Source organism: Culex quinquefasciatus, chromosome 2 (assembly GCF_015732765.1).
Source record: "Culex quinquefasciatus strain JHB chromosome 2, VPISU_Cqui_1.0_pri_paternal, whole genome shotgun sequence".
Taxonomy (NCBI): domain Eukaryota; kingdom Metazoa; phylum Arthropoda; class Insecta; order Diptera; family Culicidae; genus Culex; species Culex quinquefasciatus.
Genome location: NC_051862.1, coordinates 127,431,707 through 127,454,425, shown reverse-complemented (window position 1 = coordinate 127,454,425; position 22,719 = coordinate 127,431,707). Strand labels below are relative to the sequence as shown.

Sequence of the window (22,719 nt, the reverse complement as noted above, 5' to 3'; positions counted from 1 at the left end):
GTTTTCGCACTTTTTCATACGATTTTTTTCAGTTCGACTGCGATTACACAAAAAAGGGTAGCAACGGAATTTGGAACGCCACCGGTCGAATCCATCGAAATTTTGGTATTTTTTACGCGCTTAATTCAAATTACCTATTTCGATTTTGTTTCGTTTGAAGTGAAATCGAGCCAAACATTTCATTAGGGCACAAAACCAAAACGTAAACATTCGGGATTATTCCACTATTCCATTCATTAGTACACTCCCTACATCCCCTCCAAGAATCAGATTGACAACAAACAATTTCCTATTGAAAAAATCAAAAACTCAAAAGGGCCCATAAGAATGTTCACTCCGAACCAGAAAAAAAGTTCAAATGTACCCTTTTCTTTTTCGTTAGTTTTTCGTAGTTGAGGAACTTTCTATGTTATAAAGTGAACTTTTCATACATACTTAACACTAATTCACTTCAAAACAACGTTTGGTTTACGTTCCACCAAAGATTTCTGCAGAAAAAAACTTCGCCGAAACACAATATTTAATACGGTCCCGCGGATGCTGCTCAGTACACATTTGAAGAATTTTTATGTTTCACACGCCTTATTCTCACCATTCGATCACAAAACTTCACCAATTAACATAATGTTCGCTGAATTCCTCATTATTTCTAACTGAACAAAAGGTCCCATAAACATCATTCAACACAAAACACAACAATCGGATGACAGCGCTTTAGTGCCCTTTCAATTCTCTTTGAAATTGCATCTAGAAAGGGCCCATTATGAACAACAGTTGGAAAGTTAAAAGGGCCTAATAACGATTTTTTTTAAAATAATGAGTTTTATTGCGAAAATCAACATAAATTAAAAAGCATTCAAGCAGAGCTGAAGAAAATGATGTGTTTTATCGTATCATAAGTAAAAATACCATCAGTCAAGCTTCTTTTTTAAATAGGAATTGAAACAAGTTGTGCACTTTTTGCAAGCGATTTTCTCGAATCGCGTTTTTTGGTTTTGTGCCCTAATGAAATGTTTGGCTCGAAATTACATTAGTGTTTTGTTATCAACCAAACAGAAACCGCGCACCCACTTGAGCACCGCTGCCAGATGGAATCGCTGAAGCACAAACTCCCCTCCGGCGTCGAAGAGGAGGACGCGTTCCCGGAGGTGAAGCGAGCGCGCCCAGCGGCAGATCTTCCGCCGGAGATGTGGGAGCTCATCTTCCGCAATCTGAACGCCTATTGGCTCCGGTCGGCCCGGCTCACCTGCAGCAGCTGGGACCAGATCATCAGGGGCTCGTCCCGACTGATGTCCAAATTTATCCTCACCCTCACATCGGACAACTTCATGGATGATCGCAAGATGGTGCGGAACCTGCTGGCCACAGGAGGCGGTTACACGCGGGCCAAGATGTACTTTGAGTTCATCGGAATTTACAAACCGAGGGAAAACTGGCTAAAGCCGTTGGGGACGACGTTGCGCATGCTTACCTTGGAGTTCAGCGGTACGGAAGTGCTGCTAACCGGGCTGTTGAAGGAACTGCCCAACCTGAAGCAGCTTAAGCTCATTGTGGAATCACACAGGTTTCGCAGTGTTGTTCCCGACTTTCGTCTTGACAAACTGGATGAGCTGAGCATTACTGACCCTGTGCCAAATATTCTAAGCTTCTGCAGAATGGTTTGCCCGCAACTTAAGGCTTTCAAGCTTCCTGACTACTGTGGTGCTAAATCGAAATTGAAGAAGGAAATCGTCACCCTTATAAGCAGCACAAGTAGAACGCTGAAAGAACTGACGATCAGAGTGTCGAAGGAAATCGTTGATGAGCTGGTCGTAATTGAGGACTTGCGATTGGTTCGGCTTGCTGTTCATGGAGACGCCGACGATGTTCTTCGGTTTGTCAAGCAGCAGCCCATTATCGAAGATCTGGAAATTTCAAGAAATATTGGCTTTTCGGTAAATACATATGTTTATGCATAATTTCAAATAAATTCACAACCTCACATTTGCAGACACTTGACGAAATCATCTCAGTTCTGCCGAAACTTAAGAAGCTCCAAGTCACAATTGTAAACCGAGGAATCCAGAAAACGTTTTCCTTTATGAAGCTACTGACCATCGAAAGTTTGACGATTCGGATTGACGGTTGGTTTATGCCTATCGGGGCGAATCACCTGCTGAAGTTAACTGACTGCAACCTAACAAACTTGCGAAGCCTGAGTCTTTGTCGCTGCAATCTTACAAGCCAGTTTTTGTCGGATCTTCAGAGAACAAACGTGTCTGAACTTACTCTGGAATCCTGCTCCCTGCCGCGACTGTCGGACTTGACGCCGATAAAATCGTTGAACCACGTTGAGCTCATCAGCAACGCGTATCTCAACGGGCCAGCCGATGACGACAGCCGTTGCTCCTCTAGCGTTCGCTCGTTAAAGATATCCGAACACAACCGACCGAACCTGCTAGCCGTCGCCAAGATCTTTCCGAACCTGGAATGCTACGAAGCTGCCGGAAACTCGTTCATTGATGAGGGAATTCTTGAGGGGATTTTGCAACACTCGCCGCTGGTTAAGGAGCTGCGAATGCAATTCCATAGTTTGTTCCATTTTGACGACGTAAACTGTCTCCGATATTCAGTGCTTCGATTTCCTGCCCTGGAGACGATGGTCATTCATTGCAGTAAAGAGAAGAGAGCACGCTTCGTTGAGAGTTTGCGCGGCGAAAGCTGCAATGTTGCCGTTGAGTTTAGGCCGTTGCATATATTTTCTGATGTTTATGTCCCTTGACTCTAATTAGTGCATTTTACACTTGCCCAGTTGTTTTACAATCATTAGTTTTCAAAATATGCAAGTATTAAACAGATTTTTTTTTCGCCGAAAAAAAACTTTTTACGATGCTGTACATTTGATTTTCACAAAAATTGAAAATATTTGTGATCGATCTCAGACATGCTAATTATAATTTTAAATGCAGGAACATGTTGGTTAGACTTTCCAAACTATATGTCTTCCGTGATGTCTTCGCTTCGTCACCTTCAAGAAAACTCAACAGTAAGATTAAATCTAAATTTTATAAACATATCTTACAAGAATCAGGTAAGCAAACCTAGCAGTAAATACCATATATAAAACAATAAATTCATTCAGAGGTCATTTATGCTAAAAGACAAATTCTGGAGTTTTTTTTAAAGGTCCAATAAACCAAATTTCCAGTTTTTGCTTTTTGGGTGTGACCTTTTAAAAAAAACTCCAGAATTATAGCTGAAATTAAATATTTCCGGATACAGCATAATGCCGTAGTCCTCCGTCATTGAATCGTCGTATGCACCCTTACCAAAAATCATGATTTTTTGAGTTCCAAATCCCACTTTTCATACGAATTTTTCAGTTCAACACATATAACCATTTTTATGGTTGTAGTACCTGAACTCAAAAAATCGTATGAAAAGTGGGATTTCGAACTCAAAAAATCATGATTTTTGGTAAGGGTGTGCTAGAAAACTGTTATACAGCTTGTTTTAGGGTCACCCTGTCGTTCCAAAAAGGTAAACAGGTTGAACTGTCATCGGCTAGCTTGCTGGGTTGAATTTCAGCGATTTGTGCAATCCGGATAGTCCGCACGCATTCCCACCCACAATCGGCCAGCATGGACCATCCACGCCCCTGCGGTTGCAAAGGTCGCCGGACCTGTCTGCAGTGCGAGAAGGACTTTGCGATCGATCGAATCGACTACCGGGACGTGTTTCAGGTGAGATCTGCAATACGGGGTCGGGGAACAGTAACCCATTTCTAACTCTTGCTTGTAGACCTGCAAAGCGCACTCGTACTGCCCGCACTGCAACCGAATCTATCCCGGATGGGACACGGACCGTGTGATGGAAGCGCATGCGGGCGGTCACGATGGCCACCCGGGTGAGGAATATCCCGGAGTGTTGGTTGCGTTGGACTGGGTGAGCGAGGACGAGGAACGGGCGCTGATGAAGGGAATCGACGAAATGCCCTGGGACGGGTCGCAGAGTGGCCGGCGGAAGCAGAACTTTGGACCGAAGACGAATTTTAAAAAGAACAAACTTCAGCTCGGCCAGTTCCGTGGCTTTCCGCAGTTTTCCAAGTTCGTCCAGGACCGGTTCGAGCAGGTTCCGCTGATGGCCAACTTCCAGACGATCGAGCAGTGCTCGCTCGAGTACACGCCCGAGCGGGGAGCCTCAATCGATCCGCACATCGACGACTGCTGGATCTGGGGCGAACGGATCGTGACGGTGAACCTGCTGAGCGATTCCGTCCTGACCATGTCCCGGTACAGTGCCGAAGGCAACGCAACCCGGTACAACCTGCACCTGGTGGATCGCTACCAGGACAAACTGATCACCGAGCTGGCGGACGATGCCTCGATGGAACGGTTCGAGAACGCAGTCGTACGGATTCCGATGCCCCGGCGATCGTTGCTGGTGATGTACGGACCACCGCGCTATCAGTGGGAGCATTGCGTGCTGCGGGAGGACATCCGTGAGCGAAGGGTTTGCCTGGCGTATCGCGAGTTTACGCCGATGTATCTGCAGGAGGGCAGTGAGTACGCAAAGAGTGAGGAGGTTTTCTGCAAGGCGCAGGCGTTTTGGGATCATTTACAGGAGGAGGTTCCGCCGGTTAACGGACAAGCGTGAAGTTTTGGAAAGTTGATGGTTTGAACTTTGCAATAAAGTTCGGTGGATGTGTATTATACAAAACGTTTAAAAAAGGTGTATCGCTTGCGAAAAGAAATGAAAGAATCTGCGGCCATAACATTTCGACGGTCACCCTAGTGTAATTTGTGCACCAATTGTTAGGATGTTTGTAAGGGAGTAAAAACTCTTGGAGCAGAGGTGCAATTAAACCACGCCTATTAGAACAGATTATTTGCTCTACAGCATTGCCTTGGCGTTCTCGATTGCGAGATTCCTACTCGAAACTAGGTGTCCCAAGGCTTGATTGTTGAGGCAATTGCAAACCTCTTTTTACACCTAAGCTTCCATCCCACCCCGGGATTCGAACTAACGACCTTTGGATTGTTAGTCCAACTGCCTACCAGCGACTCCACCGAGGCAGGACCCAGGGAGACAACTCCCTAACCCTTTAGGTTAGACCGGGGCCAACATTTACTTCCCCATCCGACGGAAGGCGTGGTCAGACAAATCTCGTCTCGAAAAATGCCACCGGGACCGTCTGGGAGCGAACCCAAGCCAACTGGGTGAGAGGCAACCACGCTTACCCCTACACCACGGTCCCGGATGATCTCCAATAAAAACAAATAAAGCGTTTTTCTCGGCTTGCTGTTTACATATGGGACGGACTAGATTAGAGCGGCAGCGTACCAGTCCATAATGAAGAAGAAGATCGCAGCATTCGCAGCAAGCCATGAACAGTATTCATTGAAGACTAACCGTATCTGCACATAGGGGAAATCTACCCTTTCCAATCAAACACCTATCTTCGTCATATGGAGAGTTTGATGCTCGATTAAAGCTCCAAAAATACTATTTGGGCTATAAACTTACCAGCAACAGCACCGCCTCGAGTAAGCACGCAAATGTATGCCACTTACTGGCCAAAAGATCACATTTAATGCACTTTTGATCATAATTTGTATTTTGCGAGACCACTTCTCATCATTTTGTTGGCACACACAGTGACACACACGAGAATCCCTCAAACGCTTAATGAATATCGCCAAAATTAACTTTTCACTTCCGCTTACTTTTTCACGGCGCTTAAGATATGAAATTGCTTCCAACTACCGGCAACATGTTCTTTTGATCATTAGAAAGGCACTCACTTGAAGAATAATCCCGAAAAATGTAATAAATTAGCAAGCGCCATCAAAAAAACAAACGCGCCAAGTCGTTTGACGTTTCAATTTTCACATTGCATTCCAAACGAAGGCTGAAGAAAACCGAGCGAGAGACGAAGGCAAAAAAGAACAAAGGCTGGCCGTCAACACCACCACCAGCACAGCCAGCGATGCCAGGAAACTTTCCCTATAAATGCCACTTTTCGTGAGTGTTCGTTTGAACTGTCAGCGCAAATGGCAACACTCGACAGAGTGTTGGAAGAAAAAAGAACTAAGCCGATATTAGAAAAATGGGCGTGGCCCAATGCATTCGCCTCGATTAGAATACCCTTGGGATTTTTTTTTTGTTAAATGCTTGGTAAAGAAATAGAATAACTTTTAGTGAAAGTGAAAATAAACAGAAATGTTCACAAAAACTTGCTCTACTCGTTGGTGTACTTGGTTTTAGTAAAATTCAAGGGAGACTCTAGATTATCCAGCATCATTCAAACACGACCGCTTATTAGGATTAACATGGGTAGATTTCCCCTAACTACTAGTCTAGCAACCGTCAAATACAGACATACTTTTAGCACAGACAAACAGACGTAAATCATTGAACAAATTTAACGAAAATCCATCAATCACAAAAAAAAATGGAAAAAGGTTAGCTAGTAGCTCGATCTGGTGGCCAATACTAGCATTAAGCATCACTGTATATGAGAATTGGTTAGTGTGTGAGTGAACGCGGTCACTCTTGTTGTAGTGAGAGGAGGGAGATTTGTTTACTAACATTTACATTTGTTTACCAACATTTGAGAAGAATGCAAGAAGTTCAAATTCTTAACTCACGCAGACGGTCCACGTCCGCGTCCGATTGCGGCCATGCACTAGGTAAATCTTGCCGAGGAAACATTCGTGTAGGCTGCAGAGGTTGATGGAAAGATGCACCAGCAACCTTACCAGTGGCCAGTTTCTGCCATCCAGCTTTCCTGGAGACCAACATCGGCGATTCGGACACCGGTTCATCCATGAGGGACGGATTTGAGGGCCACGACGGAGTCAACATTCTCGAGGTCGGCCGGGTTGTCAATACCGAGTTGCTGAAATCGTGGTAAGCACAATCGCCATCGCTGGACACAGCGTCATTCATGACGGCCGGATTTGAGGACCACGACGGAGTTAAGATTATCACGGTCTCTTGCGTGCTCGAAGTCGGCCGGGCCACGCAATTGCCATCGCTGGATACCGCGTCATTCACGAAGGCCGGATTTGAGGACCACGACGGAGTAAAGATTCTCGCGGTCTCTTGCGTCCTCGAAGTGACGAATGACCTCTCTAGGTTAAAGTCACGTTAATAAAATAAACAACAACAACTTGCGTCCTCGAAGTCGACCGGGTCGCGCAACTGCCATCGCTGGACACCGCGTCATTCACGAAGGCCGGATTTGAGAACCACGACGGAGTCAAGATTCTCGCGGTCTCTTGCGTGCTCAAGGTTGGCGAGGCGATTCCGGTGGACACTGCATTGCCTAACCCATTCACCTGGTCAAGTTGGGGTACACGGGTACACCATCTATAATGTAGACCAAATTCAGTTTCTAATTGCATTCATTCAAGATCTAGTTGAAATTTACCAATGCCGACGGATGAAATATCAAAATCAGCTGAAAGGGACGGCGTCTCGTTGTTCGAATTGCCTAAGAATCTTCCGATGTTCAGAACACCGGAATCGTTACTCGTAGCTTCCGGCATTTCTTCGTCCAGTGGCTCGTGTCGGTCTAGCAGTAGACTTCCGCAGTTCGCATCCGGCATATCTTCATCCTGTAGCTCGTGTTTTGTGATAAAACTTTCAAACCAATCCGGCGTCTCTTCTTCTAACGGTTCGGCCGGGAAGGATTGAGGATTATCTAAATGCTCAACAGACCATTCAGCGGAATCCACACCCGGAGCCGGGTCCGGATCCAAAAATTCCACCGACCAATCTTCTCCAAACTGGTCCATCCTCACACTCAAGTACACTCAAACCCCGATGGTTTGACACCAACTGTTGTCAAACGAACGGGGTCACTTTTTAGTTTGACACCCCTTTTACACGGAGTTCACACACACTACCAAACGTTTGTTTTGATAGTGTGCGTGGGCGCCGTGTAAAAAGTGACAGTTCGTCACTTTTTAGTTTGACTTTGACCAACCAACGGGGTACAAACTAAAAAAGTGTCAAACGAAAAAGTGACCAACCACCGGGGGTTGAGTGTAGCAGCAGAAAAAAAAAACAAAACAGAACTTTGGCGCGCTAGCTTAAACGTCATTTAAAAGTGTGCCTTGATTGCAGCGTCATCCTATTCTGGTGGATAATCCGAGAACTAAGTTTAAATTCAAATCAGCCGTTATATCAGAGAGAAGGGAATACTCTTTGGTTATATTCCCGATTGATGGAATTAAAAAGAGATTTACGTCTGTTTGTCTGTGCTTTTAGTAACTCTCTTTATTCCAAGGACATTCCAAGGACATCCAAGGACGGCGCAGGCAGTTCAGCCGAAGACGAGACCCGTTCATTGGTCTCGGTGGTCATTGACAGGAATAACGAAATCAGCCCCGAACACCGCTACCAAAATGTCGGGTCCATGCAGAGGAACTTAGACAACGGCAATCTCCTGAACAGGATGGACTTTTTGATCATCCAGAACCAAATCCTGGAACGGGTGACCTTCGTCCGTATAACCGTCGAAGACGGAGCAAATCATTCCGCATGCTCGTCCGCATGAACAGATCTTCGCATCGTCCATTAGGTTTTACGCCGACTCGGTTTTGAGGTTAGAAATTTGACAGCTTGGCTGCACTGTTTACATTTCTTGCACGTGTGTCTGTAAAAATGTGTGTGCGTGTGCGCTCGTGACGTCACGCTTTAAAACCTAATTATAAACCAATCCAGGGTGGTTAAATCTAGATTACTTTTTCAAAACAACCAATGCGCCATGGGTTTCCTATGTACATAGGACCTTTGAAAAAGTAAGCGATAAATCTTCGCGATTTTCGCAAATTTCGCTGAAATCTAAATTGCTCTCACCGAGCTGGATTCACATAAATCGACGCAAACATTTCAAAAAGCATCATGTACAAACCATGCGTTTTGAGAAAAACGCATTTCAATGTTGAGCATCCATTTTCAATTCCCATTTTAATATTAAAGCAAAATAAGATGTTCTAATGATAACAAACGATGAAAAACGTTGCTTTTATTGATAATTGATCATCCAAATTCAATAAAACATTATTTCCGTAATTTTATTTGAGAAAAACAAACATAACTTCTTTTGAAATCATCAACGTCTATATCACCCTGCTGTCATTGAGGGGAGCGGTTTGTTATGATTCGTTTTTCTTCGCCGAATGTACATGGCGCTTTGTTCATGTTGCTTTTTTTTCGTCACGAGGTTTATGTAGCCTTTTGTTTGACAGGTTGACAGGGCTATATAAACAGGGACTGCTGATGGCAGAGATTTTGTTTATGTTACTTTATTTAACATCATGATTAAACAGACTTTACTGAAGTAACTTTTGCTCATTTTTGGTGGAGAGGTAGCTTATTAGGAGTACTTTCAGAATATGCAATAACCCAGAAAGTGTCAAAATGTACATGATGCCTTTTGAAATGTTACCGTCGAAATCAGCGATTCTCAACGGGGGTACCGGGCCTACTTGATTTACATGGTAGGGGGTACCGGCCTAGAAGAAGGTTGAGAATCGCTGACATAAATCTTTGTTCTTTCTTCAGGAAATACAAGATTTACACAAACATTTTCAATATCCATCGAAATCTGCGTTATATCCTTGGAGACAGACTAACAGGAACATTCATCAGAAATACGCGAAAATCCCGAAGAGCTGGAGTTTCTTTTTTGAAAAGGTCCAATAAACCAAATTTTCAGTTTTTGCTTGACGGGTGTTTTTAAATTCCCCTGACTCACTAATTTTACTTAGTCAAATATTAAGGAACTGTGATAAATAATATTATTAAATAATATTATTATATTAATAATAATAATAAATATTAAGGAACTGTGATAAACTCAGTAGAATGAAATAAATAAATTACACTTCACTCTTTTTTATTCAATACGATTAGATAATAGTTAATGGTAATACGGAAATAAGGTATAAGTTAGTGTCACCGAACTTGACCGCGGCAGTGCCGATCGTCCGGGGAGCGTCAAAAGCTAGGAAAGAAACGAAAAACAATAGCAAAACTTAAAGATTCAACAGCAGCGTGATCGGGCAGTGATCGCTGCCGTACACGCCCGGCCGGATGACGCTGTCCACGACGCGTCCCGCCAGCCGTTCCGAGGCGATAAAATAGTCCAACCGCCAGCCAACGTTCTTCGCACGCGCATTGCCCATGTACGTCCAGAAGGTGTAGGCGGCCTTTTGCTCGGGGTAGCGCTGCCGGAACGTGTCCACAAAGCCGTGCGAAAGCAGGTTCGTCATACCGTCCCGTTCCTCCTGCGTGAAGCCGGCGTTTTTCTTGTTCGTTTTGGGGTTGGCCAGGTCGATCTCGGCGTGGGCCACGTTCATGTCGCCGCACAGGATGACGGGCTTTTTGGCGTCCAGATCGCGCAAATATTGGTGAAACTTTTCGTCCCAGCGCATCCGCTTCGGCAGCGTGACCAGCTTACGGCCCGCGTTCGGCACGTACACACAAACCAGGTAAAACTTTTCGTACTCCGCCGTCAGCAGCCGACCATCTTCATCCTGCTCGGCATCCCCGAGTCCGTAACTGACGTTGAACGGCATCTTCTTCGAGTAGATTGCCACCCCCGCGTAACCGCCCGGCTTGCACAGCCAGTACGGATGGTAACCCTTGATGTGGCGTGCCTCCTCCGGCAGCTGGTCCTCGGTGCACTTGGTCTCCTGCAGGCACAGAATGTCCGGCGCCTCGTGCTCCAAAAACTCCAGACAACCCTTCTCGACCCAGCTGCGCAGCCCGGCCACGTTCCAGCTAGAGATCTTCACGTTAAACTCACCACCCTCGTGGCCAAAGCTCAGCTTGGAGTAGTCCGTGACCGATTTGTTCATCTTTGGTCCTGCGGTGGCCTTGGTCTTTTTGGCCTTCGGAGCGCCATCCTCCCCGCCGTCGTCCGTCTTTTTCTTCTTTCGCTGGGTCACTGTAACGGAAAAGAGAAAAATGACTCGTTATTTTTTGACACAAACAAGTTTCTTCGAGTTTTAAATAGGATTCAAACAAAACCAAACTTACGTTGCAATATCTTTTGAAACAACGAGCGTTTTTGGGTGGACATTTTAGGCGTTTCTGAAAAATGGTGAAACAGTTTGGTGGAGTTGGTGAAATATGCTGTACTGCTGAACATATTCTTTAAATGCTTTCAATTATCTTGAAATTTGTAATGTTGACTTTCCGCAACAATCAGGTTGGTTTTATTGATAAAGAAATCGTTTACCTAATTTGAATTTCAGAAACATTTTACCTGGCGGAAGGATTCTAGCAAATTGACTCTGTTTGGATGACTCGTCAAACATTGTGAAGAATTCAATAGGAATTTAGGTACACATAATTTGATGGGGAAAATTCTTAAATTTGACACTAACAACTATTACCTAGCCTACTGAAACAACGGCAATTTAAGGTGAAGCCGTTGATCATTTTGGAACAAATTTGATCATCACTATAAATATTCTGTATTAAATTCAATTTAATGAATTTCAGCACCAAAAGGAATCAACATTTGCCGGTTGTTGCCTTCTTGAAGCCACTGAAGGAATTTTTGATCTAAATCAATTGTGCTTCAAAATTTATATAATTTTGTGGCACAGTCATTGACGTCCTAGTTGGCAATCATTGATTAACGACGATTTCCATTACTTTACAAGGAATGGGATAATCGTTACCAAAAGGAATCAGCATGTGTAGGGCACTATTCTAAACAACTTGTTGAAAGAATTTTGTCAAAATATTGAAAGCGACGCAAAATTTATATCTTTTAACGAAAAATCATGACAATGATGGAAGTCTTCACGTTAAAAGAAACTTTGAAAACACCAAGAGCAGCACTTTTATATTTAATTTCAAACGATTTGTACTGCTTCCTGCGACGAAACGAAACGCGTAGCGGGCTGTCAAATTTCAAAAGAAGTAAACAAATTCACAGATAAATAGAAATAACACTTCGGAAATTCAGCACTTGGCTACTTTTTGTTTCACAAGAAAAAAAAAAGTGGTAAGAAGGATTTTTCTGAAGCGATTTTGTGTGATTAATCAACAAACTTTTCGTGACGCGCGTCAGTTCGCCTGTTTCAAATAAAGCTGCATTAGGTCATGCACTTGAATCAACACGACGGCGTCAAGTGAATAAAATTGAAAATTGCTCGTACGGTTTGGATGATTCAGATTGAAGCTACCCTGAACAGAACGTTGGAGTTTTATGGAAACACCTGTTCAGAACTTTCAGAGCAAAATATAGAGAATAAGAGGAACAGCATCTAATTCCAGCGTGCCTCTAATGTTGCGATTCAAAATTGTGTGCTCTTTCGAAAGAGCCTATAACATCCAGTAATTTGTTCTAGAAATCAGGAGGAAATCCAGTTTTTTCGCGAAAACTTAACACGTATGGGACAAACTTCAAAGCGTTTTTCTCAGCTTGCTGTTTTTGCATATGGGACATTTATGCGAACATGGGCAGTAAAGTACTTATAACATTTGATGATAGGGTTGTCAGATCTTCAATCTTTTGGGCTCGTCGGAAAAGTCTTTTGATTACCTATCCAGCGATGGGTTGCATGATAGATCCGGACAACGTTTTCATCAAAATTTCTGAGATCCGGCATCAAAAAGGTGTATAAATAGCACTTAAGTGCTCATAACTTTTGATGGGGCTGTCAGATCTTCAATCTTTTGAACGCGTTGGAAAAGTCTTTTAAATACCTTTCTAACATTATATAGCATAATGGGGTTTCTTCGAGGGTTTCTTACAAAAACCACCCTTTTTACAATCTTCCGGACTTTAGCTAAAATCGTTTTTGCCTTCCTCACGTTACTGAGGAAAGGCTATAAAATCACTCGAAAAATGAACTTCTCAATTAGACCTCTCATGGATACCTATCGACTCAGAATCAAATTCTGAGCAATTGTCTGTGTGTGTGGTGGGATTTTGATCAAAAAATTGTCACTCGATTATCTCGACATTGCATTGGCTAAACCGATTTTGTCCGTTTTGGCGTCATTCGATCCGTCTTGGGGTCCCATAAGTCGCTATTAAAAATTATGCAGTTTAGTTAAGTACTTCAAAAGTTATGCTAAAAAAACATTTTCACGAAAGTCCGGAAGATTGTAAAAAGGGTGGTTTTTGTAAGAAAACCCGTCATCCTATACATTTTCAGAAAGGTGATAAAAAGACCTTTCCAATGTCGTCTCACAAATCTATCAAAAGTTATAAGCACTTAAATGTTATTTATACGCTTTTTTGAGGCCGGATCTCAGATATGTCGAAAAAAAACGTTGTCCGGACTAGTGTCCGGATCTCTCGTGCAACCTATCGTTTAATAGGTATTTAAAAGAGCTTTCCAACGCGTCCAAAACATTGAAGATCTGACAACCCTATCAAAAGTTATAAGCATTCAAGTGTTACTAACGCACTATTTGGATTTTGGATAGCACCCTTGAAATGTGAGGAAGGCGCCAACCACCTAAGGGTGGATTAATCTAATCTAATCTAATCGAACACAAGCGCAGCAAGTTCGAAGAAAGCATCCTGGAAGAACTTTTGGTTAGATTACGCCCCAAGTCCTTTCTTGTCAATATTAATGATTGCATTACATTCGTGTAATCCCGAACATGTATTGCAAAAATTAAAGCGGCCAGGCCTACTGCGTTGCATTAACCGCTGAGACAGATTCTGAGAACGGATCACATTTCACAGAATCAAAAGGGGAGGAAGGATGCGTGGACATACCGTAACAAACGCTCCGAATGAGTTGTGGTTGGGTGTGTAAGTGTAAAATTGGCAAGTAATTATTATTATTTTAGGGGGTGGAGTAGGAAGGATATTTCATTTGATATATTGAATATAATATGAATTATCTAGCAAAAAAAAAAACGTATGGAAAGATCTCACCAAGGGTCTCCAATGCATTCGACAAACCGAATATACATCGTATACGATGCTGTTGCTTCACTAGAACATCATCGAATCCAGGCATCCACGGGTTGTGAACAACTTCCGGCCTTGCCGGAACGGCTGGAACTAAACGGAAATCCTTTCCGTTACGCCACACAAAAAAAATCTCGCAGAGCTTCACTTTTGTCTTCAGCATGTAGATTCACTTACATCACAAACAAATCCGAGAAAAAAAAACATCAGAAACTTTCTTGGAATTTGCCAATGAAAAAAAAAAACTCTAAACCGAAGAAAAACGTCAAATTTTCGGCACCGAACAAATTTCACGTCCGATCTCGCGCATGGCTACTTCGATCCTCCCAACCACCTAAGGGTGGATTAAGTAACGTTTTTTAGCATAACTTTTGAAGTACTTTTCTTAACTTCATAATATTAACTAGGATCATGTGGGAGCCCAAGACGGATCGAATGAGACCAAAACGGTCCAAATCGGTTCGGCCAGTCCGGAGATAATCGTGTGTACATTTTTCGTTGCACGGACTCACATCCAGACACACGCACAGGCATTTCTTCAGAATTTGATTCTGAGTCGATAGGTATACGTGAAGGTGGGTCTAAGAGGTCGAATAAAGACGTTCATTTTTCGAGGCAAAAATCAGCATTGATTAAAAAAATCATAATTCGGTCAAAGATTTTTTGCACAACCCGAAAATTTCTGAAAAGTTGACATTTGATGTCCCATATCAAATAATAAAAAATAGTGTTTTTTGGCAAATCAAGTTTTAGTGAAGTTAAGAGCCATATTTTCGCTAGGGGGCACGGCTTTGTTCTAGAGGTCGTATCGATGAGCTCCGATTTTGATGAAACTTTCAGCGTTTGTTGGTCTACAAAAAATATGAACTCATGCCAAATATGAGCCCTCTACGATACGAGGAAGTGAGGTAAAATATCAATTCAAAATTTTGCAAAAATGTTCAAAAATAATAGGCCAAATTTTTAAAACTCTCCTAACTCAAGTTTGGCAATACGTAAACCTGCTCGCTTGGTTTCATTTGAGAGGTCTTTACATGCACTACAACTTCGACTTTGAATAACATCTGTCGGATACTTACCTCCAGAGATATTTACTTATTACTGAAAAGTCATGATTTTTTACAAAATTGTCGTATCTTTCTTTAAAACGGAGATACCACCATACCCTATGTGGCAAAATTGAGGCATGGCTAGTACTCTAAGTCTACAATAATAACTTTTTGGTACCTACGATTGTGGTAAAAAAATCAATAATTCTTTGAAAATCCTTTTTTTTTAAATTAAATTTTACAATTCCATCAAACCCAAAACTATGTTTCGATATGAAATCGTTCTTGTTGAGTCTCAATTTTATCACCAAATATGTTTATACGCTGAGGATGTTAAATATGGCTTATTTTGATACAAGACTTTTTACATCAGTTTTCATTCAAAAAAACTATTATTTTAGGAAGAAAGTATATACGTCTGTCTTTAATTATATGAACTTGGTTTGATGTCATCAGATTGGGCATTAATATAAACTTTACTAAGGTAAAGTGCATATCATTTCTTTTTATTTTTCGTTAATGACAGTTTAATTTATAAATAAAGTTTGTATGATATAAGTGTATGATAAATTCAATATTGTTCCATTATATAATAAGATAAAGTGTAATTCCAGAGCCCACTTTGTTTTTCTGCCGTTTCCTGAAAAAAATATGATATATCGAGCCAAACATTTCATTAGGGCACAAAACCAAAAACCGCGATTCGAGAAAAATCGCTTGCAAAAAGTGGACAACTTGTTTCAATTCCTATTTAAAAAAGCTTGACTGATGGTACTTTTACTGATGATACGATAAAACACATCATTATCCTCAACTCTGCTTAAATGCTTTTAAATTTTTGTTGTTTTTCTAATCTAATCTAATCTAATCAGACCCTAGCGCAGCCAATCTTTCGAAGGGATCCTGGAGAGTGCCTTAGGTCAGATGACGCCTAGCACTCTTCTTGTCATTTATTAACATTTGTAGAGCGCCATTGCATTAGAATGCATCGAAACATCACAAGCGTTAAAGCGGCCAGGCCTACTGCGTAAAGCCGTATCGCAGAGATGACTCGTAATTGGGTTGAGTTTGAGCACAGAGTGTTCGAACAACAACACAATTCTGAATCGACAGGGGAGGAAGAAGCGTGGGGACACACCACCATACGCTCCGAGATTTGGTTGTATTCGTTGGGAGCACCATGCTAAGAAGGTTTGGTACTCCGGGACCCTCTGGGATGGGACACTGTATTTACACGAATGCCCTGGACACTATTTGCCGTGGTTATAGCGCCACAACTCGCTCTCTGTAACAGTATTCCTAATTTCTACGCTCACCAAGTCGTCATGGCCTAGTGGTTAGCATTTTTGCTTACCAATCCAAAGGACGGAGGATCGAACCCCGTCTCGAGCGACTTTGATTTTTCGTTCATATTTATCCTTTCAGATTTCTATGTTCTTAACTTTCTCGTTGGGAGCAGATGGGAATCGAACCCAGAACCATTCGCTTACAAAGCGAACACCGTAACCAGTCAGCCACGGCCGCTCCTTCTTTTAATTTTTTGTTGTTTTTCGCAATTAAACTCATAATTTATTTTTTTTTCGTTATTGGGCCCTTTCAACTTTCCAACTGTTGTTCATAATGGGCCAAATAGTGATTTAATTTGCTCTGTAGTAATATATTTTTGTGTGGAAAACTCTTTTTCTCCAGTTACAGCATCTCTTTTCGAACGCATTGCTTGTTACAACAGCAATAAAGATAATAGTTTTTAAAATAGTTTAAGCTTGTATTCACAAGCATTTTTTTATTTTTTTCTTGATTTTTTTCAATTCAGTTATTGGAATAAGTTTGGCATAAAAAGCTTAAAGATATGTCAAATTATGCCATATTTAACATCTCCAGCGTATAAACATATTCGGTGATAAAATTGAGACTCAACAAGAACGATTTCATATCGAAACATTGTTTTGGGTTTGATGGAATTGTAAAATTTAATTTAAAAAAAAAAGGATTTTCAAAGAATTATTGATTTTTTTACCACAATCGTAGGTACCAAAAAGTTATTATTGTAGACTTAGAGTACTAGCCATGCCTCAATTTTGCCACATAGGGTATGGTGGTATCTCCGTTTTAAAGAAAGATACGACAATTTTGTAAAAAATCATGACTTTTCAGTAATAAGTAAATATCTCTGGAGGTAAGTATCCGACAGATGTTATTCAAAGTCGAAGTTGTAGTGCATGTAAAGACCTCTCAAATGAAACCAAGCGAGCAGGTTTACGTATTGCCAAACTTGAGTTATGAGAGTTTTAAAAATTTGGCCTATTATTTTTAACATTTTTGCAAAATTTTGAATTGATATTTTACCTCACTTCCTCGTATCGTAGAGGGCTCATATTTGGCATGAGTTCATATTTTTTGTAGACCAACAAACGCTGAAAGTTTCATCAAAATCGGAGCTCATCGATGCGAGCAGCGTGCCCCCTAGCGAAAATCTGGCTCTTAAGAGGCAGTATTTATAGATTCTGCTCGGTTTGTTCTAGAGATCGTATCGAGATGCTCCGATTTGGATGAAACTTTCAGGGTTTGTTTGTCTATACATGAGATGAACTCATGCCAAATATGAGCCGTCTACGGGAAAGGGAAGTGGGGTAAAACGGGCATTGAAGTTTGAGGTCCAAAACACATGAAAATTCTTAAAATTGCTCGCATTTCCGTAAAACTTCATCAATTCCAACTCTCTTAGATGCATTCGAAAGGTCTTTTGAAGCCCTTCAAAATGTGCTATAGACACCCAGGATTGGTTTGACTTTTTCTTATAGCTTTTGCAAATTACTGTTAAAAATGGATTTTTTCAAAACCTTAATAACTTTTGGCAACAGCCTCCAACACCCATACTCCCATAGGTCAAAAGTAAGGGAATTTCATGGACTATAAGCCTATGGTATTAACTTTTTGGCCAATCGCAGTATTTCTCATAGTTTTACGATTTTTCTAGAACAAACATTTTACAACGTTTGTTTTTGCCCTGTAGGCCAAGAAGAAGGCACTTTTTGGTCTCAATTTTGTCATATTCGGAATCTTCGGACAATTTCACGTAAGTTAGAAGTATTGGTGTTGTAATTTTGATTTAAAAAATAATTAAATAAAACATTTTTGAAAAAAGAAATAGATCTTATTTACTCTATGATCAATACGTCAAATGCTGTATCAAGTAGGCGAAAACTTGTTTTAGCCCTAACTCGACAAATTGCTAAATAATATTTTAATTAATTTTAAATGGCATTTTTTCCAATCAAATTCGAAATTCTAACACCTCAATCTAATGTAAAATTTTCTGAGGATTCCGAATATGTCAAAATTGAGACCAAAAAGTGCCTCTTTGGAGGCCTACAGGCCAAAAAACCAACGCTGTAAAATGTTTGTTATAGAAAAATCGAAAAAACTATGAGAAAAACTGTGATTGGCCAAAAAGTTAATTCCGTAGGCATATAGTGCATGAAATTACCTATCTTTTGACCTATGGAAGTATGGATGTTGGAGGCTGTTGCAAAAAGATATTAAGGTTTTAAAAAATCCATTTTTGACAGTAATTTGCAAAACCTAAGAGAAAAAGTCAAACCAATCCTGAATGTCTATGGCACATTTTGAAGTGCTTCAAAATACCTTTCGAATGCATCTAAGAGAGTTGGAATTGATGAAATTTTACGGAAATGTGAGCAATTTTAAGAATTTTCATGTGTTTTGGACCTCAAACTTCAATGCCCGTTTTACCCCACTTCCCTTTGTCGTAGAGGGCTCATATTTGGCATGAGTTCATCTCATGTATAGACAAACAAACCCTGAAAGTTTCATCCAAATCGGAGAACCTCGATACGACCTGTTTCACATCGGTGAAAAACTCGCTCTTAAACTAATCTAATCTAATCAGACCCTAGCGCAACCAATCTTTCGAAGGGATCCTGGAGAGTGCCTCAGGTTAGATGAGGCCTAGCACTCTTCTTGTCATTTATTAACATCTGTAGTGCGCCATTGCATTAAAATGCATTGAAGCATCACAAGCATTAAAGCGGCAAGGCCTACTGCGTACACCCTTACCAAAAATCATGATTTTTTGAGTTCCAAATCCCACTTTTCATACGATTTTTTCAGTTCAACCCATATAACCATTTTTATGGTTGTAGTACCTGAACTCAAAAAATCGTATGAAAAGTAGGATTTGGAACTCAAAAAATCATGATTTTTGGTAAAGGCTAGTATGCAGATCGAAAGGAAAGAGGTTAAGAAACAGCTTTACGAACAGCAGAACAAAGAAGAGGGAGTGATTTCTTCGGGCTTTTCTTCACCCTCTCTGACTTGCTTGCGCTGCCGCTGTTGCCCATTTGATTTTTTTTTCTTGACCGGTTCCTTCCGAAGTGCATATACCGCTTAAGGGTGTAAAGCCGTATCGCAAAGACGTGATTCGTTTTGAAGTTGGTTGAGTTTGAGTACAGAGTGTTCGAACAACAATACAATTCTGAATCGACAGGGGAGGAAAAAGCGTGGGGACATTGTATTTCCACGAATGCCCTGGACACTATTTGCCGTGGTTATAGCGTCACAACTCGCTCTCGACCATCTCGAGCCATCCTACTGGACAAAAACCAGAGCACACAATGTTAACAATATCAAACATATTTTGTTTGGCTGACCATTCTGTGCATTGGTTCGAAGTTTGGTTGAATTTGGTAGTCGTAGTCTCCAGTTATAATGAAAAATGTTTACAGTAGTCGGGCATGTACGTGTGTCAAACGCGTTCTGACTTAAATTCCTTTGGCCAGTTGTCGCACAAGCGGCAATTTGCAGTGTGTGTCAGAACGGAGTTTTAAATATCTCAGGGTTGAAATTGATTTTTTTTATCTGTGAAGGTCAAAAGGTGAAGCATTAAATGCTGCACAGAGCCGAGCTTTATTGGCCTAGAATGGATACTTTTTGTTGCTCGTAGTATTGAATCTTCTATGTAAATTGTTGCGTTGCAGACCACGTCTCTACTTCACGGGACGAGACTTCATGTACCTATCTAAATAGGAGTCGCAGCAATTTTCGTTTTTCTGGATTGATACCGCATCAGAAATAGAACCCTTACGACAAAGTTCTTTGGTAAAAGAAAATGGTTTCTTTGGTAAAAATTCAAAACTCACCTCCATTAACCGGTGCATCAACTGTGTCCTTTTTCGGTGGCGTTACTTTGTCCTCTTCCTCCTTCTGCACGGTGGCGGCGGGCGTCTTCGGGTCGGCCTTTTTCTTACTAGCGGTAGCTTTCTTTGGCTTTTCCGGCTTTACAGCGGCAGCTGGCGGTTTGTCTGCGTTTTCGCACCAGAGAGAGATGATAATGACAAAACGACAAAAAAATAGAACGAAATTTCTTCGTTACTTCTAAAATTCATGATTTTTTTGAGTACATAACAAGCAAACATTTTCAAACCATTTCCAGCAGGCAGGCATGCAGGTGCACAAACAACAGGAGGGTAGTAGATGTGTTTTTGATTTAAATCATGCAGTTTAAGAGGAAAGAGGCAGAGATTAGTGAAATTCCACCACCTTTTTAATCGTTTTTTGGGGAAGTTTGGAAAAAGGGTTCAAATAGTTCACACACTGGACACACGATCAAACAATTTTACAGAGAAAAATAAGGAAAATTTCACTAACCTTGCGATCTTTCCAACCTATAATTTTTGTTTAGTTTTTTTTTTGAGATTTGGAATGACGAGTTAAGACAACTATTTTTTCTTTACAGAATTATATCTAGAGCCTTTATTCAGTATATAAAATCCGTATCGTAGGTTTGTTTTTTTTTGTTGTGTTAATTCTATCAGTGTTAAAACCTTCCAAACAATGTTTCTCCTGTATTATTGAATTTCTGTGTTTTATTTAACTTGTAAGTTACGACGACGGTTAGTTATGGAAACAGTTCAATCTTGGTGCTCTCCAATCAACTTATAATCGAAGTAATAAGATGAAAATGTCCTTTTCTACACTCGAATCTCTCTCTCTGTGTGTCTTTGTTTCATTTATTTGGTTTGGCACTTGGTCGTTAACTAACGCGAAAGAATACTGAATAAATAAGCGCGAAACGTAGCGATAATAAGTAGAAGAAGAGGATAAAAAAGAGGCGAAGATTCAGAGTTCTTCGGTTTCGCCAACACTAACGGTTGTGTGTTAATTCAAGGTTTAGGTCAGGGCGAAACGTCTACAGAGTGTGTTTGGTTTGGTGATCTTAATTACCCTCAGATTCGGCTGTTGCCTTCTTGCGTCCTCGTTTGGCCGGAGCTGCTGCCGCTGCGGGGGATTTGGCCGGGGAAGCTGCTTCTGAAAATAAACAAAACGACGGTTCGATAAAACAAGTCCATTTCATAGCATCGCTGCTCGGTTGGCACGTCGTCGACGTTCAACTTACTCTCTTCCACCGGTGCTGGCGCGGCCTTCTTGCGACCCCGTCCTCCTTTGGTCTCTTTGGGTGCTGCCTCTTCGCTGGCCGGTTCCACCTCAACCGGCTTCTTGGGCGATGCTGCCTTCTTCGGTGACGCCGCGGCCGTTTCTTTGCCGGGTTTGGACTTTTTGGCGGGCGATGCGATCACTTCCTCCTCCGGTTCCTTCGCTTCGGCCTTTGCCTTTCCGCGGCCTCGCTTGGCCGGCGCCGCCACTTCCGGCTCTGGCTCTTCTACCACCTCTTTGGCCCTCGCCGCTCGTCCCTTGGCCTTCGGAGCGGGTGCTGCTTCGACAACCGGTGAACTCGTGCCATTCTCCGCCACCTTCCGGCCGCGTCCCTTCTTGGCTGCGGGTGCAGCTGCTTCCTCAACTGGTTCCGGCTCCGGTTCCTTGGCGGCCGCCGGTTTGCGTCCCTTCTTTCCCTTGGCGGCCACTGGCGATGTCGCCACCGGTTCCGGTTCCGCCACATCCAACTCCAACGGGTCACTTTCCACGACGGCCGGGGCCTTTCCTTTGCGGCCAGCCTTCTTCTCCGGCACCTCCACCGCGGTCACCACTTCCTTCGCGCTCTTCCCCTTCGCCGCTGGAGCTTTTTTCTTCCCGCCAGTTTCCTCCACTACGTGATTCTCCGCGGGGGCTTCAACCTCGGTGGCCGCTTTCCGTCCCGGACGTCCCCTCTTCTTGATGGCGTCCATAACTCTGCCGGAAGACAGAAAAAAAAACAAAAAATAAATCTTCGTCACCTTCCAAAACAACAAACTCTTGGGACTCCGCCACCGCGGCGGAGAATCTTCAAGAACAAAAAACATGGAACCACTTTTCCCCCCACTTACCTGGCCTTGTTTTCGCCGGAATCAAACAAATTTCACGAAAGCCACGCTGGAAAACGTCAAACTTTGCACCAAATTCTTCCGGCAAAGCCTTCCGCGATCGAATTCTGTTTCTTTCCAGAAGGAAAACACGCGCGCACCGCCAAAGAGGTTGCTTTTCTTCCTTTATTTTGTGGCAGATGCCGGTTGGAGAAGAAAAGGCGCGTTTGTTGAGCCAGGCAGGCAGCAGCAGCAGTGTGTGTGTGTGTGTGAAGAAGTTGAGTGACCGAACACGAAACTGTGCGATATGGAAATGCAGTGAGGTTGAAGGGGAGGTCGGGCTGAGTGGGAATATATTTTATTTATTTCTTGAAAGAATTGACTGATCCTTGAAATTTTAACATACGTTATGTTTGGAAAATATTAGAAGGAACGAATTATGTTACCAAAAACTTTTAAATTGAAAGCAAAA

The 22,719-nt window shown here is 42.1% G+C and overlaps 4 protein-coding genes across 5 annotated transcripts; 2 read left to right on the top strand and 2 right to left on the bottom strand.

Annotated features, from left to right (window-relative positions):
* The first annotated feature begins 1,026 nt into the window (after nucleotides 1-1,026).
* On the top strand, nucleotides 1,027-2,817 carry LOC119768040. Its single transcript, XM_038258343.1, has 2 exons — nucleotides 1,027-1,934; nucleotides 1,991-2,817. Exons 1-2 carry the CDS (start codon nucleotides 1,089-1,091, stop codon nucleotides 2,759-2,761), a joined length of 1,617 nt encoding a protein of 538 aa, XP_038114271.1. The 5' UTR covers nucleotides 1,027-1,088; the 3' UTR covers nucleotides 2,762-2,817.
* A 702-nt stretch (nucleotides 2,818-3,519) lies between these two features.
* On the top strand, nucleotides 3,520-4,709 carry LOC6044465 (alpha-ketoglutarate-dependent dioxygenase alkB homolog 4). Its single transcript, XM_001861944.2, has 2 exons — nucleotides 3,520-3,722; nucleotides 3,781-4,709. The coding sequence occupies exons 1-2, from the start codon at nucleotides 3,621-3,623 to the stop codon at nucleotides 4,633-4,635; spliced, it is 957 nt and encodes a 318-aa protein (XP_001861979.2). The 5' UTR covers nucleotides 3,520-3,620; the 3' UTR covers nucleotides 4,636-4,709.
* Nucleotides 4,710-6,249: 1,540 nt separating this feature from the next.
* LOC119768031 lies at nucleotides 6,250-7,788 on the bottom strand. Its single transcript, XM_038258318.1, has 2 exons — nucleotides 7,415-7,788; nucleotides 6,250-7,353 (listed from the first exon to the last, which is right to left on the bottom strand). Exons 1-2 carry the CDS (start codon nucleotides 7,779-7,781, stop codon nucleotides 7,319-7,321), a joined length of 402 nt encoding a protein of 133 aa, XP_038114246.1. The 5' UTR covers nucleotides 7,782-7,788; the 3' UTR covers nucleotides 6,250-7,318.
* Nucleotides 7,789-9,872: 2,084 nt separating this feature from the next.
* Nucleotides 9,873-22,509, bottom strand: LOC6044463 (recombination repair protein 1). Of its 2 annotated transcripts, XM_038254740.1 has the most exons (6): nucleotides 22,272-22,509; nucleotides 21,407-22,137; nucleotides 21,235-21,318; nucleotides 20,151-20,312; nucleotides 11,035-11,088; nucleotides 9,873-10,942 (listed from the first exon to the last, which is right to left on the bottom strand). In XM_038254740.1, exons 2-6 carry the CDS (start codon nucleotides 22,131-22,133, stop codon nucleotides 10,029-10,031), a joined length of 1,941 nt encoding a protein of 646 aa, XP_038110668.1. In that variant the 5' UTR covers nucleotides 22,134-22,137; nucleotides 22,272-22,509; the 3' UTR covers nucleotides 9,873-10,028. The 2 variants fall into 2 exon arrangements, with proteins under 2 accessions (XP_038110668.1, XP_001861977.2); XM_001861942.2 differs by lacking the exon at nucleotides 11,035-11,088 and having other exon boundaries at nucleotides 22,272-22,508.
* Between the last annotated feature and the right edge of the window lie 210 nt (nucleotides 22,510-22,719).

Bases quoted from the DNA above. Each gene is read 5' to 3' on its own strand.
- LOC119768040 (XM_038258343.1), top strand. From the start codon at position 1,089: ATGGAATCGCTGAAGCACAAACTCCCCTCCGGCGTCGAAGAGGAGGAC. The intron at 1,935-1,990 runs GTAAATACATAT...TCACATTTGCAG, and splicing joins CAAGAAATATTGGCTTTTCG to ACACTTGACGAAATCATCTC.
- LOC6044465 (XM_001861944.2), top strand. From the start codon at position 3,621: ATGGACCATCCACGCCCCTGCGGTTGCAAAGGTCGCCGGACCTGTCTG. The intron at 3,723-3,780 runs GTGAGATCTGCA...TCTTGCTTGTAG, and splicing joins ACTACCGGGACGTGTTTCAG to ACCTGCAAAGCGCACTCGTA.
- LOC119768031 (XM_038258318.1), bottom strand. From the start codon at position 7,781: ATGGACCAGTTTGGAGAAGATTGGTCGGTGGAATTTTTGGATCCGGAC. The intron at 7,354-7,414 runs GTAAATTTCAAC...TCTACATTATAG, and splicing joins TATTTCATCCGTCGGCATTG to ATGGTGTACCCGTGTACCCC.
- LOC6044463 (XM_038254740.1), bottom strand. From the start codon at position 22,133: ATGGACGCCATCAAGAAGAGGGGACGTCCGGGACGGAAAGCGGCCACC. The intron at 11,089-20,150 runs GTGAGTTTTGAA...ACCATTTTTCAG, and splicing joins TGATGCACCGGTTAATGGAG to AAACGCCTAAAATGTCCACC. The intron at 10,943-11,034 runs GTAAGTTTGGTT...TTTCCGTTACAG, and splicing joins GTTTCAAAAGATATTGCAAC to TGACCCAGCGAAAGAAGAAA.